This window comes from Amia ocellicauda, chromosome 11 (genome assembly GCF_036373705.1).
Source record: "Amia ocellicauda isolate fAmiCal2 chromosome 11, fAmiCal2.hap1, whole genome shotgun sequence".
NCBI classification, from domain to species: domain Eukaryota; kingdom Metazoa; phylum Chordata; class Actinopteri; order Amiiformes; family Amiidae; genus Amia; species Amia ocellicauda.
In genome coordinates, this window is record NC_089860.1 from 18,614,003 (window position 1) to 18,632,515 (window position 18,513).

Consider the following 18,513-nt stretch of genomic DNA (forward strand, 5'->3'; position numbering starts at 1 on the left):
TCCCAGACTATGCTGACCCCTTTTGTATTCTAAATGGCTAGCAACACTTTTCTTATTCTGACCCACATAAAAATGCATTTTGTTATGGGTACAAGACGCCAAGCTAAAGTTAACTGAATTATGTGCGAGTACCATAGAACTGAAACAGCAGCTTAGTACTTTTTACATTAAGTGGGTCTCTCTAACTGCTAACAGCTGTAAATTTCATCAAACGAACAGGCGCACGAACAGGCAGCTATTTCACGGCTGAAAGCTTCAACTTTACTTGTCCAGAACAGTTATGAAATTTCACAAGCTGTGGAGTTCACTATTATTTATTTTTCACACCCCGACCTAAGGTGTTACTGTATAATTAACACTTTGTGTCCCAATTCACCTTTTAATAAGTGCCTGCTTTAAAGCTGTTAATGAACTGATTCTCCCCGGCCATATTTTCAGGCGCTTACCTGGAGATTTAAGAGAGGAGTAGCAGAAATCACAGATTGTGATTGTGACTGCATGGGATGTGTTCAAATCAGTGGAGTGTCATAATGTAGTGATGTTTTAGCGCTTTGCACTTACACACACAAAACAGTTACCTGCTGAAATCCCCAGTTTACTGAATACTTGTTCAGTGTCTGTGTTGTGCAGTAATTTATCTGTAAGTTAGTACCACAAAAATGGTTAAGATTTAGGGTATGATGTATATATGTTTTAGGAACATTGCAGACTTGATTCCCAGTTACAGAGAACTGGTTATCGTGGTTGGGAACACAAGATGAGCTCACACTTGTGCCTAATGGTTTATTTAATGTTGGTTTACTTTCTTTTAGTTCATTTAAAAAGGTTTAATCATTTATTTTAATTTACATTTTGTTGTAGTATGTTTATCACTATTTAAAGTGCTCTGTGGATAACCTGCGGAGGTCGCTATAGAAATAAAAATGGATTGATTGATTGACACTTGTTTTGTCAATAGTTTATTCAACTCCCCACACCATGACAGCCTTACTAGGAAAAAAGGTCATCTCATCTTAATATCTAACTTACTTTGCTCAATATCTTACAGGAGTCCATCTGTTCGATATACATAATTCATCAGCCAGTAAGACTGGAAGTAAGTGTATATATTGCAGCCGTTATGTGGATTATATCAGAAATAGTAAACTACCCAGTATACGTTGAGAAGGAAAAGAGGGTAAAAGCAAAATTGGCCATATGAAATTTATACCTAACTGTAGTAGATTGCCTTTGCATGCCCTACTCAATTCATGCATGATGTTTAAAAAAATGAAAGACAGATCATAAATCGTATGTAGTCAACATCTGACTTCTGTACAATATATTGGTTCCTGTAAGGTTTACAAATTGAACATGGCGTGTGAATGGGAGTGTAAATCTGGCGGCGAACAGATGAATTAAAATAAAGGTCGCAAAGTATGTTACTTTATCATCCCGAAGAATAAAGAAGATTTTTCAGCCCCCTACAGTAAGTGATACACAGAATAACTTCATTAACTGGCTCTGTAATGCACTGCATAGCTCGTGGATCATATTTTATCCCTGGATTCAATGGGGAAAAAAAAAAGATTTAGATCACATTAATCCACTGCACCATGAAATGCCAATTAAATTCTTGAGAGAAAGTGGCTTTGTGAATAAAATTAACAGGAATTCAATGAAGTTAAGCTGTTTCCTCAATCTAAGGTGACTGCAATAGACATACATCTCTGTAAAGAAACACCTAGTGTTATATTCTATGGGAATATATTTTTGCAGCTTTAATAATGAAATGTTGGGGTTACAGTGGGGCCCAATGGGGTTATGGGCCTCTTCATAACAAGTTATTTAATCTGCCAAAGGAAATTTTGTTTTCAAATCATCCTTATGAGATAGATTATAAAACAATTCTGATGTGCAACATACACACACCAACGATTGATATCTGTCCAGTTTGCAATCGCATTTTATAACCTTGTCTAAAACACATCCGTAGGAAGAGAACAGAATACATTTACATATGTACAGCGTTATTCTGTCTGCGTATCAAATCAAGTTTAAACCTTTCAGACATTATCAAATAAGGATATGAGGAAATCTTAGCAATTTTTACATGTATGTATCATTGCCGTTGATTTAGAACAGTCTACAATGCTCTTCTCAATTTCTTATATAGAACATTTTATAAAACTTTTTTCTTTTCAATCATAAAGCCTCTCCCAGAGTGATGAAAAGCTATATTGCAATTTTTTTTTTTAGGGGAGTGCTACTGCTTTTTCTCACAGATCCCAGGAGGGAAAGAGATAATTCAGGTCTTCATGGTAAAAAAAAAAGAGATAACTTATTTATGAAATCTTAGAAAAAAAAATGGTTTAAGAATTTGACAAAATGGTCTTATGAAAGCATTTTTGCTAAAACAAAACAAAAAATATCTTGAGGCTTTTTTGTTGTTGTTGTTTTTAGTTATTTGCAGATCTCTGTGCGTGTGGAAGGAGAGATGCCCGTCTCATTATTTTACCATACAACCGGCACCATTCTGCAGATTGTGTATTGACTTTATTGTTGCTATAAGGGATTGGGATTGGAATTAAGGCAGATTTTAAATGATTGCATTGCATTTTAATATCCTGGTTTAACCCAAGTATTTCATTTGAATTGTATTATTTGTGTTTTTTTTGTTTTGTTTTTTTGTTAAAGACTTTTGGTATAATTAATTGTAGAAGTTAACAAGTTATACTATATATACAACAAGTTATACTATGTATACATTTTAATGTTCGATTCAGTCTTGCTACCTTCTGAATGGGCTGCAACATACTTTTATAAGCAATGTTTCTATGGTCTTTTTCATTGGGTAATCATTTATCTAACACTGTCAATTTCTCTAATTTCAACAATTAGTCACAGAAACTCAATCATTTAAAAAAACTGAAATACAGCCGGCTATTTAAGGAAACTAAACGAAAGCAAATCTAGCATTCTGCCAAGCCCTTAATTTATGTGGATCCCCTACAGTGCTTTGCTTTCTTTCACAAATGTATAATGCTCGACATATGTTTTATTCCATTTCTTCTACACAATGGCAACTACTAACGTAACAATGGCATAACCAGAATAAAATGACAAAAAAAAAAACAAAAAAAAAAACTGTCAAAGCAGAGCTGTTTTCCACATAAGTAATTTTCTTTTTCTTTTTTTCTGCCAAATTGTTTGGGCATGACCTTTTATAGCAATCTTATTCTTTTTTTTTTAAGACAGAGAGAAAGGAAGAAGAAAAACTATAAAAGATGAACAATCCTGAAATGAGGCTGCAATTGAAGCTTGGTGTCAGCTGGTGAAGTGTTTTCAAGACTGTATTAGTATCACAGTTTGGGTGGCTGTATTGGACCCGGCTATCTTCAGTCATTTACAACAACATAAACTGCTTTTTTCCCTCCCCAATGTTTATCCCAGGCAGAAAATGGCAGGGCTCTATAATGAAAAAGTATTGTTTTGCTCACAGGCCGGTGAAATGTGCTCAATAGCTCTTCAGTGTTCAGGTCTCTTGAAATGGAGTCGTGTCTGTCTTGCCCTCAGCAGACTAAACTGATTTTGAAAAAGAAGCAAGTGCTGAAATCTGTTTTAATGGCTCTTAAATATTTTATAGTTTTTTTTTTTTCTCAAAACAAAATTAAGGTAAAGAATAACAAGAGAATGCTGGCAATATATCTTATATATATTGACTTAAAGGCATTTCATCTTTACAGGAAATTCCTTTGGGTTAACCATTCAAATATCAATGTTACAATAAAAAAAAGGGAAACTGAGATGTAAGTAATAACAATATCATGTTTTGTGGGGGTAGCACCAGATGCTTTTAATGTAACTATAAAAAAGGTATTTTTAATCTCTGCTTGTGTAGAAGTTTCTACTTACAGTCTCCATCCATATAGACATTTTATAACTTAAACTAAAGTACAGTTCTGAAATGTAAAGAATACAACTTCCCAGTCTTCCAACATTAATGCATGCCCTGAAGTCACAATACTGATTCTTGAGTCTGAAGGGAGCTCTTCAAGGCAACATTGTGAATTAAATATAAATTAGAATTACAGTTTGTGTCAATTACAGACCAGTCACTTTTAGCCATTTTGGGATTTTTACTCTCTTCAAAATATGCTATCCTGTCAACAATCATCAGATTAAACTAAATTAAATGAGGTACTCGTCAACATGGTGAGTTATGACTAACAACTGCCATATATATATATATGTGTGTGTGTGTGTGTGTGAGACACTGAGAAGATCAAGCTTCTTATTCAAGAACTCTCAAATGCAAGCAAGACCAAAGTCATACTTAACAGCTTAAATCTAGATCAATGGATACTTGAAGAAGTCAAAAGTCATGTCTACCTTGGGCAACAAATCAGTGTAGATGAAGATATTATGGAAAAAATAAAAAGGATGGAATTCATTTCAAAGAAACAGCACACTGTCAAAGGTTAATCTACCCACTTGCATCAAGAGAAAAGTATGTGATCAATGCACACTACTAGTGCTCACTGATGGCTCTGAAACCAGGCCACTAAATGCAAAAATGTAAAAGAAACTGCAGATGACACAAAGATGTATGGAGAGATGTATGCTTGGAATAACAAGAAGAGATAGACAAATAAATGAAAGTATCTGAGGACAAAAATATATATAATTGGAAGAGTGAAAATGTTAAAAAGAAGAACACAACAAAGATGGACAAGGGAGGCTATCAAATGGATCCCATGAGATGAGAAAAGACCTAGAAGGAGAACACATAAATGATGGGAAGATGAAATAATACACTTGCCCTCCCTAAAATGTTAAGGGGAAGACTACACTAGACCTGTCTTGTTATAGTTGCCGCTCAGTGCTGCAATTTGTGCCTTGTTAATTGCTGAAAAAGCAGAAAAGAGCTGATGACTAATGCCGAAGTTCTCTGGAACAAGGTCCAACAGGACAAACAAGTTGCCGGAGGCATGGGGAGATAGAAAATTAGAGGGAAAACAGTCTTGACAAAGTAATATTAAGAGAAAAAATACTGGTGCAAGTTGTTTCAGCATGAGTCGGGTGTAAGCGTGTGGAGAGCACACAGGCCTAAGGCAGAAAGGAAGTTAAATGGAGCAGGCTGGTCTGAGTCATAGAAAACAAGTACAGCGTGTGCAGATAAGAAGGAAGATGGAAGAACTCAGGGGAAAGCAGCCAGTTGATCTATCCTCTCAGGATACTAAAGTAAGAGATTTGAAGCAAAACCAGAAACTTCTGTTTAAAGCAATGGGTTGTATTTCTGAAATATACTGAGCAGTTATGTATGTCCTTGTGTTTAGTAAGGGTAGAGAAAGAAAACTAACCTTTTCATGCTTAACGAGGGACATGTTAACAAGCGATACTATTCAAGTTATGAGAGGAAAAAATGAATGATCTATATGGCGTCATAAAAAATAAAACATATATAATTCTCAACTGTAAAGCACCCAATACAGTCATATTTATTTCATAACACTAATCATGCTGTACTGTAAACATTTTTCCAACTGTTAAGGTTATAACAGTATGTGCCCCACTTTCTTTTCAATAGAAACACAATACTATATATATATATATATATGTGTGTGTGTATATATATATTTGTTGAATTGCTAAATAAGGACAGCTGATGAGGCTGTGAAATACAGTGGAAACAGGATTCATACTGAGATCAACGGGATACCTATATTTTTATATCAATATATTAATGGGAAGGACAGAAATAAACTTGTGACGCAACAGTGTTTCTGATTCTGTGATGTAGTAAATCATACAGTACTGTACCACCTGCTTGATTAAACCACTTAAGCAGGTATAGGTACATGCCCTTTGTCTGCATACTTGTTTAAATCCGGATATCAGTGCCCTTCAATTTTCAGGTTCTTTTATTCTTTTTGCTCTTTCTGCACTCAAACATATTTGGCATGCAACTCACCAGCGCATTTGATCTGTTTGTTTCTTAGCTTAGTGGCACATAGATAAGCAGACTATCATTTACAAACTACAAAACAGGTTTCCATTAGAATGCAAAATAAAAACATTAAGTAAGGCTTTCGGCAAAGATTCAAAGTTTCATTTGTTTCTCAGAGCAGCACAGATTATGTTTTTAATTGTTTCATGCCCATTACTTAAGTTTTATGTTGTAGGCTAGTGAAATGCTTATTCACCTTCCAAATCAATATACACAGGTCCTCTTTTTCCCAATATAGGCGCACACCATTGCAATAAACAAATTCTACATAAAGTGCACTGAAATGAGCAGCAATCTCAACGTAGCATATACACTAATACTGATAATAGTTAGTTGTAATTAAAATTAAATGTTCTCCTCACATGCCATCAACATAAGCCCAAATCTAGTGCCTAATCTCTTAGGGTTGTTGTTTTGACTGTTCTTGTGTATTATTGTTGTTGTTCTTATAACTAAAATAACACGTCTCACAGCAAAAGCATTCGTTCTTCACCTGTTGTATGTCTTTTGCTTCATACTGACGAAACTAAATGCTAACATCGTTAATAAAACACAAATAGTAAATGTAAAAAGTAACCAATAAAATAAAGAGGATTTTGGTTATTATTTAAACAATCTACCATTCATCACCAAAAAACATTGCTCATGCACAATTGTCTATGCACCTCCTGGAAAGAATATGTGAACCCTCCTGTCTTTTTTAGCTCCTAAACTCCTTTTTTGGTTTAATTTCACTGCATTTCAGCAGATATTGACTGGTAAAGGGTGGCAATCAATCTAAATACAAGAAAGGCATGCAGCCTGAGCCTTCATAACTGGTCTAGAGGGAGAGTGGATTTCAGTGAGTCGGAACAGACGAAGAATAGCTGGGGCTCAATTGAAGACAATTGTAAAGGTAATGGATATATTTCACTCTATTAAAAATAGAAAGTCAAAAGGATAGAAAAAGCTCAGATAGCACCAGATATTTCAAAAAAGAAGTCCACATTAGTCACCACAATTCACTGGCTATATTAAACATTGTACTAGTTCTCACAGTTCTTAGCAGTGGAACAATACGTTGCGAATGCAAGTATGGCTATCTATGAAAGAGAATACTTCCCAAAGGAGGATGGGATATCTAACAAAGCTGCCTATAGGCCACAAAGTGTTGTCACTCAGGCAGATCCTCCCTCTCAGAGCACATGACCTCTGGGCCTTTGGGATTATTCTCTCTCAGTTAACCATGGTTACATTCAAATCCTATCATTCTCTTTTGAAACGAGAATACTACCCAAAGGGGATGGGTTACAGCATACTCAGGCCATCGCAAGGGAGGCCTGCTGCGGATAGATAAGGAAGCCAGCCCCGAGGATGCAGCCTGAGAAGAAATAAGACCTCAACTTACAGTTACAGACAAAAGAGGGGCAGGAAACCAGCAGGGATCCACACACCAACAATCAGTGAAACAGGAGCAGGGGTCACAGGGCCAAGCTCTACTGAATAAGAATAAACAAAAAAGAACTAGAACACCAGCAGGGGGTCAAAGGGCATGCTCAACTGGAATGAAAACAAATGCACAAGGGAGGCAGCGGCCAACGCCTGCACAGCACCAGTCAAGAACATCAGGAGCAGGGGGCACGGTCAAGCTTCACTGGGATCTGAAACATCATGCACTGACTGAGGTGTTGGGGACCATAAGTACCCACGCATCACCAATCAGACCAGAGCAGGAGCCAGGGCAGAAGCCACGCTCCACTGCTCATTGGATACGTAGTCAAATAAAGAGTTGAGTGGATCACAACAGCAACGCCTGAGGCCAACAGCCTACCAAGCCAGGAGGCTGGAGAAGGGAAAAACTGCTTCCCCATGTGCCACATGGAAGCCAGCACCACATTCCCTATAGAGGGAGCTGGGCCTGTCACATCCAGTGTGTAGAAGTGAATGAAAGTGTGCGACGAAACCCAGCCTGCAGCTGCACAAATGCCAGTCAATGGGGCAGCCTGAAAGAGTGCCCAGGACAAAGCCATGCCACGAGTGGAGTGCGCCACCAGGCTCTCCAGTACTGGGATGCACACAGACTCATAAGCCATATCAATACTGTCAACAATCTAATGGCACAGATGTCCCTTTGTACAGTGCATGTAGCACGGCAAAGCAAGCACAGTTGGGTGAAAGTGGGATGGAGTGCATTTGGAAGAAATAGCACACCATTTAAAGGAAATCTCCCCACTTGCCTGAAGAGAAAAGTATTTGATCAATGCAAAAATGTTATAGAACCTGCGAACGACACAAAGGAGCATGGAACGATGTATGCCTGGCATAAAAAGAAGAGAGAAAAAGAAATGAATGGATCTGAGAACAAACCAAAATATGTGACATCACTGAAAGAGTGAAAATGTTAAAATGGCAATGGGCCGACACACTGCAAGAAGATCAAAGGTGGATAAAAGAAGCTATTGAATGGATCCCAAGAGATGAAAAAAGACCTAGAAGACGACCACATAAAAGATAGGAAGATGAAATCATGAACTTTGCAAGGATAACAAAGAGAATCTGTAAATCGAAGGCAGTGGAAACATCTTCATCCAGCAATGGATCGATATAGGTTGATGGTGATATGATATATATATATATATATATATATATATATATATATATATATATATATATATATATATATATAAATGTTACTATTGTATGTGATTTATTTGTTAATTAAATGTTCTCAAAATTAATGGAATCAATCAAATTCAGAGTGAGAGTGAAGAGAGAGAGTGAAGTTTATTAGTAAATCTGAGATGAGATCAGCTCATTCGCTGCCCTTTACACTTCCTTGTGACAGGTCTTTGTAGGGGCTGATTTTGTTGAATCAGTGTAGCTAGTTAGAGAGTTGAAGTCCAAGCAGAAACACCAACAGAGAACGCAAGCCTTCACAATTTACATGAGATTTATCAGTGCAGTCAGACTAGTGTAACTACAGAGTGTTCCTTATAAATTGTGGATGGTGATTTTCATTACCAAAAGTAATGTAACTGTAATGGATTGTATCAGAGTCATGGGGGTAGGTGTTTTTGGATAGCAATGTGACCACAATAATATACTGCAATATGTTGTATAATAGTGTACTGCCAGTACTGATGGTATTTCCTGTGGAAGGACTGATAACAGCATTTTACAATACTGAGAGTGTAACACACATGTTCAAGCAGAAGAGCAGCAATATTTCATTTTCTGCACCCGTCTTCAATTCCTCTGAACCTGGAACTGCAAGCCGGAAAGATACTATAGAGTCAGAATCATCTAATTAAACGAGAAACTGTAGCTGGAGGAATTATACAATACTATTCTATCAAAAGGATTAGAACTCTTATTAAATCCAACATTCTTGTAAATACATTGTGAACAGCTATATTCTGGTATATATACATTTGGACAAATATAAAGCTATGTACGCTTGAGTGACAATCTCAGATTTTCTCAGTTCACCCTGGCAGGACATACTTTATATGAAGTCCAAAATAAAATGCTGTATTTGTATTTACTGTATGACCATAGAGTACACAAAAGCAAGTTCCATTTAGAAATTTGTATAAACTGCATAAGAGCAATTCACCACCTGCAGCAAAAATATATACATACACATGTGTAAGATGACTGGTTGGAATCCAGTGACAGATTGTTAGGGCAGGGGAAGTTGGTGGAAGTCCAGTTTGTTGAGTACTCTGCCAGTTCTCAAACACATTATTATTGTTCTCATAATTACATTGACATTTTCTGCAGTGACTGTAACTTGATCTATAAACTAATGTCTTTTCTGTTACACACAATAGTTGTGCAGCATATGGCAGAATTAACTCGATAGACACAGATACAGATATCTGTTGCATAAAACTCCATGGTAGATGTGCAGTATTAGATAAGAGTTTTTGCAGTTTTTGCATTCTGAGAGAATAATAATAATAATAAAAAAAAAAAACGTATTAACCATTATATACAGATTACCAATTCGAGTCCAATTGAATTAAGCATTAATACAATACTTGGCACAGAGTTTACAGATTGGGTTTTGGAGTTAATGAGCCTGAGCTGAAGGCAATGTCTTATTGGCCATAATAACCCAGTCAGTAATCTTTCAGTGTAATTCCTCGTGAGCTTGAGGTTTGAGTCAATTGATTATTTATAAATGTCCTGAAATTTTGCAAGTAATACCATTATTTTGAGAGGGCAGACTGTGCACACAGAGCACGTAATGAGATAATTTAAGTGACACCTCAAGATCTACATATCGGGTCCAAACATATATAAAAGTAGGATGATTGTCACGAAGAGGCAATTGAGTGTGAAACATCAGTGCATGTCTCTCACTGGCTCAGTTCAATGTTAATGCCCACAAGTTAAGTTACTGAAATTATATGTGAATAGAATTGTCTTGTGAATTCACTCGACCACAGTGGGAAATTTGCACCCCCGCTTCTTAAAAAAAAAAAAAACTGTAAAAACAACACCAGCAAATATGATTTTAGTTTGCATAAACCCTGTGTTCTATATTCTTGCTCTGTAATGTCTGATAATGTCTGTGAAGATCTGGTATGTCACTACTCCCTCCCTCCATTTATATGTTTCTGTATTTCTGTATTTTTAACAGCAACAGTAATAATAAAAAAATATATAATAATATTCCAGTGACCAGTACACAGCGCACATTGGTTCATGTTCTTTATTGGTGTCTTTCCTTTTACTTTAAATGCAATATTTATTTATTTATGGAAAATATATCCATGTCGCTTAAGGATCCTCATTAAAAAGACTAATTGGGAATGATTCTGATTTAAAATAGTCTGGCACTCATGCCCATAAAAAGGAGACTGTCTCCACTGAAACTAAATTAAAAAAGAACACAATAAACTAATCCTGTAACGATCAAGGTTGACACAACAAATAACAGTAGCAGATCTAACCTGGTGCCATTTTGTGCCATCACAACACAATGCATTAACTTACAAAAAATAATATATGTCTTATGACTACTAGTACACGTTGTAAATTATCCCCAGTATGCTGCAATAATCCTCTCTGTCCCGTTAGATAAACAATATCAAGGATCAGCAAGTTTAAACATGCAATACTGCAATACTGCATCATGAAAAACAGAACCATTATATTCAGTGGCAATTAAAATATTTTTTCTCTAATGTGTCTGTTCTACTGATGTCAGACTTGTGAAAAAGGTATTAATCCTAAAGGTTGCGATTGTTAAACAAAATGTTTCATTTAAATGTTGATGCATGATGGTGAACGGATCACGCAAATATTGCCTTAAAATTCATATTTTCATAATAAGTATTGCTGTTCCAATTATTCTGGTTATTCTGCATGATACTGTTTAGTTGTTCATATTATAATGTATGAAATGTTCCCAAAGGATTTCCTATACATTTCTTTTTATATTGGAGCGTAATGTATAACTAACTAAATACAACCATGGTACAAAATGTCTTAATAGTATTCTGGATCCCAGAAGGCAAGGTGCAGATGAGGTATGGATCACTGACATGTCACACAACTGTGGTATGGTGGCAATTTTCTATCTTTGTATCTCCGAGAGGTGGTCTACCATTGGAATAGTATTTTCTATAAGGTATAGCAGTGAAGCAAAGAGGAGCTGTGATTATTTATTTATTTATGTATTTATAAGCATAACAAACTAGTCAGGAAACCAATCTTAATCCCAGCCATGCGGGGGGAATAGGCAATTTAACAGTTCTGTTTCTTTTGAATTGGGAAAAGTTGTGTTGGTTAGCCTGTGGTAGGTAGGCCAATAACGACAGACCGCCAAAGAGGCTATTTTTATATTCAGGTTGTGACATTTGCATTTATGTAACCACTTTAAATGTTACATTTGAATTTGAAATTGGGATAAGGATTTGAAGTTGAATTTAAAAGACTTGAAGTTCACTGAATGTTATTTTGGAAATTGAATAATATTTATAGACTTTCCTTCGACTATTATAGACACAACATTAAATCAGAGCAATCAATGGGAAAGGCAAACTAGTTTTATCTGTCCTTTTAGGTAAAACATTAAAATCAACAGTCACACATATGTTACTGAATGATAACACCATTTTTCAGTCGAGCAGGAAAACGAAAGAGAGAGAAAGCGGGACAAGAATGTTCACCTTGTCAGGAAACCAATCTCTTTTCCTTTTGTTTGTGATTGCAAATAGTGCATGACAAGTGTAATGAAAAGGGGTACCTTGTCTCCAGGGGCACGTTGCTGTTGAGTACCCAGCTGTCCTGCAGCTGCACGGATTCGGGGGTGGTGGGCACATCGTTGGGCGCGGAGGCTGGCGCGTGGATCTGGTTCCGCCGGTTTGTCAGCGAGTTGCGGTTCAGTGAGTTGGCAGAGGAGTGGTGATGAGACAGTGTCTGGTGGTTGTGTGGAGGAGGCAGCGGGGGCCTTAATGTGGTCTGGCTGTGATGATTAGGAGGACCTAGAACAAAGTAATTGAAAATATTAGCGTTTTCTAAGAATGCGTCTATGTTATTGAGAAACATCCTGGCATCTGTATTGATTAAATACATAAATAAATACATACATACAATTTCCTTGGTACACAGCAAATAAAGACAGTGCATTTCAACCTTTGAACAAGTTTCTTTCAAAACTAATTCTGAGGTTGCTGAATATTTTAACTGGTCACAGCTTGACAAAGCAATAATATTAACAATTAGAATAGTAATGGCTCTAAGATGACTTGAACTGTGATGAAAGTTGATTAGAGTCTGCAGAGCATACTGTTTCCACTTGAAAAGACATGGGAGATAAACCCTATCAACTTAAAGAAGAAGAAAAAAAGTAATCTCACTTTAAAGATTTTCAAAACAACACTTGTTGCTTCCCTTTGCGTGTGCATTCAGAGTTTCAGTTGTTTTTCAGCCCGAACCAACAATGGCTATTCATAACCGATCGTAGGGCAGTTTGCTCTCCCCATTATACTACACATCAATTTTAAAAGTAAAATATATTACAAAATGAGTCTTGAAGTGCTTTGCCAGACTGTTAGATTCACCAAGGTTACAGCTGGCAGACCAAACATATGCACTCTCCTCTAAAGCCTGCTTCCACACTTAATATTCTGTTTAACTGTTGATCCGTGATTCACATTCGAAGGATCCATGCTTGGATGCCTGCAAGAGGAAACCTGATTTCAGCAGTCAAAATGTCAGAAAATGTTATATGATGGAAGATAAACTCCGGCTGGATATTTTAAAGAACAAACAGTCCTACAGGAAACAGAAGGATTTATTTCTTTTTCCGTTTCTGCAATAAACATGCATTGCTTCAACTTTTTTTTCTTTCCTCATCTTTCAAGATGAAAATGAAAATATCTTGCATTTCTATATATATATATAAATAGGTTAAAATGCATGTTGACAGAGGTTGTTTGAAGGAAAATACTTCCCTGGGTATCAGAAAACACAGAGTTGATGTTTGATACCTTTAGCTGGGCATGCACACTTGTTAATAACACTGTAAAATTAAGGAAATCAACTGCTCCATCTAATAGTGTAGCCTTGTAGAAGCAGATCTCTGAGAACATGTGTTTTTTGTAATCTCATGGGATTATATGAAATGATACCTGATTTCTTAAAGCAAAAGTAATTTATGTGAATTTAGGCATGATGGAAAAGACAATGTGATCAATAATGAGAAACTAAGAGAAGCCTGAAACTGATTACACAGGTGCAACATTTACTCATGAATTTATATTAGCAATTTGCTGGTTTCAAAAAGTAAAGTTCACCAACTCAAAAATGAGCATCAGTGGAATTGATTGTATATAGTAAACTGTGGTATAGAAGGCCACCTCGTGCCCCCATACTCAATGGTAGACATATGTGTAGGGGTTGGAAATGCATTTGGAGGCTTGATACAATGAGATCATCCACAATCATCACCTCTCAATTTTTATTGCTGTGTGGGTGTGTGAGTGGAGGTCTCAAACATTGCTGTCCTGTTTTGTCTGAAGTGACATTTAAAACCTTGGGTAACAACATTGGCGTTACAACTGAATTACTTCCAACACTCACGACAGATGATGGGCTTCCAAAGAGGTCACATGTTTTTATTTTTTATTTTAATTTGCACTGCACAATAGGTTTCATAAGTATTTTTAACTTAACAACAGGACACACAAGAGATGGAGATAACAAATAAGTGGATTGACCTCTTAAGTCATTACAGATAAGACCAAATCATAACTTTCACCTGCCTGCACACTGCAAATTACAAACTTGTACCTTATTGCATTTTGATTTATAAGTAGTAGAAAGTGATAATAAATTAAAGCAAGCAAGGGTATAGGTTTGTACATTGCCAAGCATGTGTCAAAGGTTTGATTTGGTATAGCTCAAACATGTTCCACATTCTCCTGTTTTTTTAAACATCTTACAGTATCAAACAGTAAAACTAAGCTAAAACATTCTTGCTAAAACATATTCATCCAGTGATGCACTCTAGCCCCATTCATACTGAAATGCCAGCAAAATGCACGCAACATTTGCCTGCCTTTTTCCTAATTCAGACTGGCTTTGAAAGATGGCAAAATGCAGAAAACAGAGAAAGCCAGCATTAGCGCTGTAGCCTTGGGAACGAGATACTACAGAAGCGTGTGGATTTGGGAGAGGAGACAGAAAGATATTCTGGAAGTGTCTGTAAAAGTTTTCTCAGTTTTGCCAGTTTCCTTCCATTGTGTTTACTGGGTTATTGGTTCTAAGCAGGGCGCCGATTCGGTTCGTACTCACCATCCAAAAACAAATAGTCAGGAGGGAAAGGCAAACGATACTTCAATCCAGGGTGCATTTTCGCGCTATGACCAGGTCATCAGGTTGTATGATTGAGTGTTTTTGCGTTTGGTCACTGGACTCAGCGCTCACAGATCATTTGAACCAGTGAACCCAGTATGAGACTCGACTCTTGGTTCATGTTCGCGTAACGAGAGGCATTGTGTGGGTCTTGACATATACTGCAGCACAGTTAAATGAACAAAAATATATGAAGAAAAATTGCACTTCATTACATTGTGTGTATATCTGTATCTGTGTATAGAGATATTATATTTTGCATGATTTATTGGTATATAACTTCAGACATATGTGTGACAATAGTATATCACCAACCTGTTGGTTCATCAATAACACTCAGAAGTGCTGCAACCACCACCACCATTTTTAACGACCGGTCCGTTTTTGTCTTACGGTCACGGTCACAAATTCTTGGTCAAAGGTGGCTTAACCTGGTTGTGTTAAAATGCAAAAACGCAACCCTATTCTGATTGGTCATGCCAGTTAGCTTACGTACTGCGTCACAACGTAAGGAGGCAAGTGATGCGTTATATGCCAGCATTCCTAATCCTGCTCCATTCACACAGACCTGTTGCCACACATTTGCTAGCATTTAAAATAGGTTTGCAAGGTGGAAATATACTGGCTTAGACCCTTTCAGACAGACCTTGCCAGCAACAAAATGCCATGTAAAAAGCTGCATACTTTTCTGTGTGAATGGGGCTTTATTTATCCAATGAATCCTTTAAGTTTTCTAACTTAAAAAAAAAGAACAAGTTATTTTTTTACTTAAGAGCAACCCTTTGATGATTACCTCAGAGCCATGTTTTAATGCAGCACAGTAACTTGTGAACACTTCCCTGAGCTACACAGGAGTATCCACACAATCTACATTCAAGAAGACTTGCCAAAATAAACTTTTTCAGTGGAGTCACTGGGGACTAGGCAGTGTGGTATACTGCATGCAACAGCTGCAGCGATACTTTCACATAAAATGAAAGTTTCACTGCACTTTCTACTCCACTTTGCAGACTGAAGTCTACTATGCCGAGGTCAGTGTCTCAGAAATACATTTCATCTTACTCTGTGTCTGTGTATTTGACTGAGAAAGAAACCGATTCATCTGAAAGTGAAAGGCGTACACACAGATAGCAGGCTGTGTGTCAACAATGGGAAGATGCTTATTTTTAATCTTACTCACCGCAGGGCCTACCTGAGCCAGCCCCCTTGCCCCCTCTTCTTTCTTAAAGAAATGCTATCAAAAAGCAATCAAAGGAAAGCTAAGGTCCAAATAAATTAAGTGTGCTCTGTGGTTTAAAAAGAAATTACTGAGATCTGCTCAAACTGATACTCGATGATGCATTTATTTCTTTTTATGCAGTAAGAAAATAATGCATTTTTTTATGATAAATAGTTACTTCCTTCTTCCTACTTATCTGCATGCCTTAATATCATTCACGGACAACAAATTTTAAAATGTAAAGCATCGTAATAATAACAATAATTTGCATTATGAATACATAAACATTTAAACTTTTCTATTATTTATTAAAACGATGGTTAAAACTATGGTTATATGGTACTGTTGAACAAGGTACAGTGGGGGAAAAAAGTATTTGATCCCCTGCTGATTTTGTACGTTTGCCCACTGACAAAGAAATGATCAGTCTATAATTTTAATGGAAAGGTGTATTTTAACAGTGAGAGACAGAATAACAAAAAAAAAAAACGCATTTCAAAAAAGTTATCAATTGATTTGCATGTTAATGAGTGAAATAAGTATTTGACCCCTTCGACTTAGTACTTGGTGGCAAAACCCTTGTTGGCAATCACAGAGGTCAGACGTTTCTTGTAGTTGGCCACCAGGTTTGCACACATCTCAGGAGGGATTTTGTCCCACTCCTCTTTGCAGATCCTCTCCAAGTCATTAAGGTTTCGAGGCTGACAGTTTGGCAACTCGAACCTTCAGCTCCCTCCACAGATTTTCTATGGGATTATGGTCTGGAGACTGGCTAGGCCACTCCAGGACCTTAATGTGCTTCTTCTTGAGCCACTCCTTTGTTGCCTTGGCTGTGTGTTTTGGGTCATTGTCATGCTGGAATACCCATCCACGACCCATTTTCAATGCCCTGGCTGAGGGAAGGAGGTTCTCACCCAAGATTTGACGGCACATGGCCTCGTCCATCGTCCCTTTCATGCGGTGCAGTTGTCCTGTCCCCTTAGCAGAAAAACACCCCCAAAGCATAATGTTTCCACCTCCATGTTTGACGGTGGGGATGGTGTTCTTGGGGTCATTCCTCCTCCTCCAAACACGGCAAGTTGAGTTGATGCCAAAGAGCTCGATTTTGGTCTCATCTCACCACAACACTTTCACCCAGTTCTCCTCTGAATCATTCAGATGTTCATTGGCAAACTTCAGACGGGCCTGTATATGTGCTTTCTTGAGCAGGGGGACCTTGCGGGAGCTGCCGGATTTCAGTCCTTCACGGCGTAGTGTGTTACCAATTGTTTTCTTGGTGACTATGGTCCCAGCTGCCTTGAGATCATTAACAAGATCCTCCCGTGTAGTTCTGGGCTGATTCCTCACCGTTCTCATGATCATTGAAACTCCACGAGGTGAGATCTTGCATGGAGCCCCAGACCGAGGGAGACTGACAGTTATTTTGTGTTTCTTCCATTTGCGAATAATCGCACCAACTGTTGTCACCTTCTCACCAAGCTGCTTGGCGATGGTCTTGTAGCCCATTCCAGCCTTGTGTAGGTCTACAATCTTGTCCCTGACATCCTTGGACAGCTCTTTGGTCTTGGCCATGGTGGAGAGTTTGGAATCTGATTGATTGATTGCTTCTGTGGACAGGTGTCTTTTATACAGGTAACGAGCTGAGATTAGGAGCACTCCCTTTAAGAGAGTGCTCCTAATCTCAGCTCGTTACCTGTATAAAAGACACCTGGGAGCCAGAAATCTTGCTGATTGATAGGGGATCAAATACTTATTTCCCTTATTAACATGCAAATCAATGTATAACTTTTTTGAATGCGTTTCTCTGGATTTTTCTGTTGTTATTCTGTCTCTCACTGTTAAAATACACCTACCATTAAAATTATAGACTGATCATTTCTTTGTCAGTGGGCAAACGTACAAAATCAGCAGGGGATCAAATACATTTTTCCCTCACTGTACTTTATCTAGATTCCTCCAGTAAAATGCCAGCTGTATGAATGGGTAATTATATGTAAAAAGAATGTGATATATTGGAACAATTGTAATTAAGAACTATAATGATAATAATAATAATAATAATAATAATGGCTTGATTGATCTATTTTTAGAATATAATTGTTTGAAAGATTTGCGAGATCACAATGCTATACATATATACTTGCATTTCCATGGCATATCTTCATTGAGTACAAAGCTGAAAATAAATAGGAACGCTAATGTGCCAATCAGAGTCCCACAGAACATGGATAAATGCAGAAAGCTGGAGATGATATAATTTCAAATCCTTGTAATTCTCCACAGAATGTGGCATTCATCACAACAGGGATTTGCTGAACATTTGTGTTATTTCACACCACTCATTTTTTAAGCTCATATTTCTGAAGGATAGAATGATTGCTAATTGTATGATATTTCAGCTAAATGCTTTTTTCATAGTTTAAGGAAAAAAGAAGAAAGAGCCGGACACACAGCA

General features: G+C 37.2%; 1 protein-coding gene across 1 annotated transcript in view; it reads right to left on the minus strand.

Moving 5' to 3' along the window:
* Window positions 1–18,513, minus strand: part of LOC136763088 (teneurin-2) — a 213,857-nt gene that overhangs the window by 102,817 nt on the left and 92,527 nt on the right. Inside the window, exon 3 of the mRNA XM_066716811.1 lies at window positions 12,228–12,465. Within this exon, the coding sequence (XP_066572908.1) occupies window positions 12,228–12,465 (238 nt within the window). The remainder of the gene's footprint in view (window positions 1–12,227; window positions 12,466–18,513) is intronic.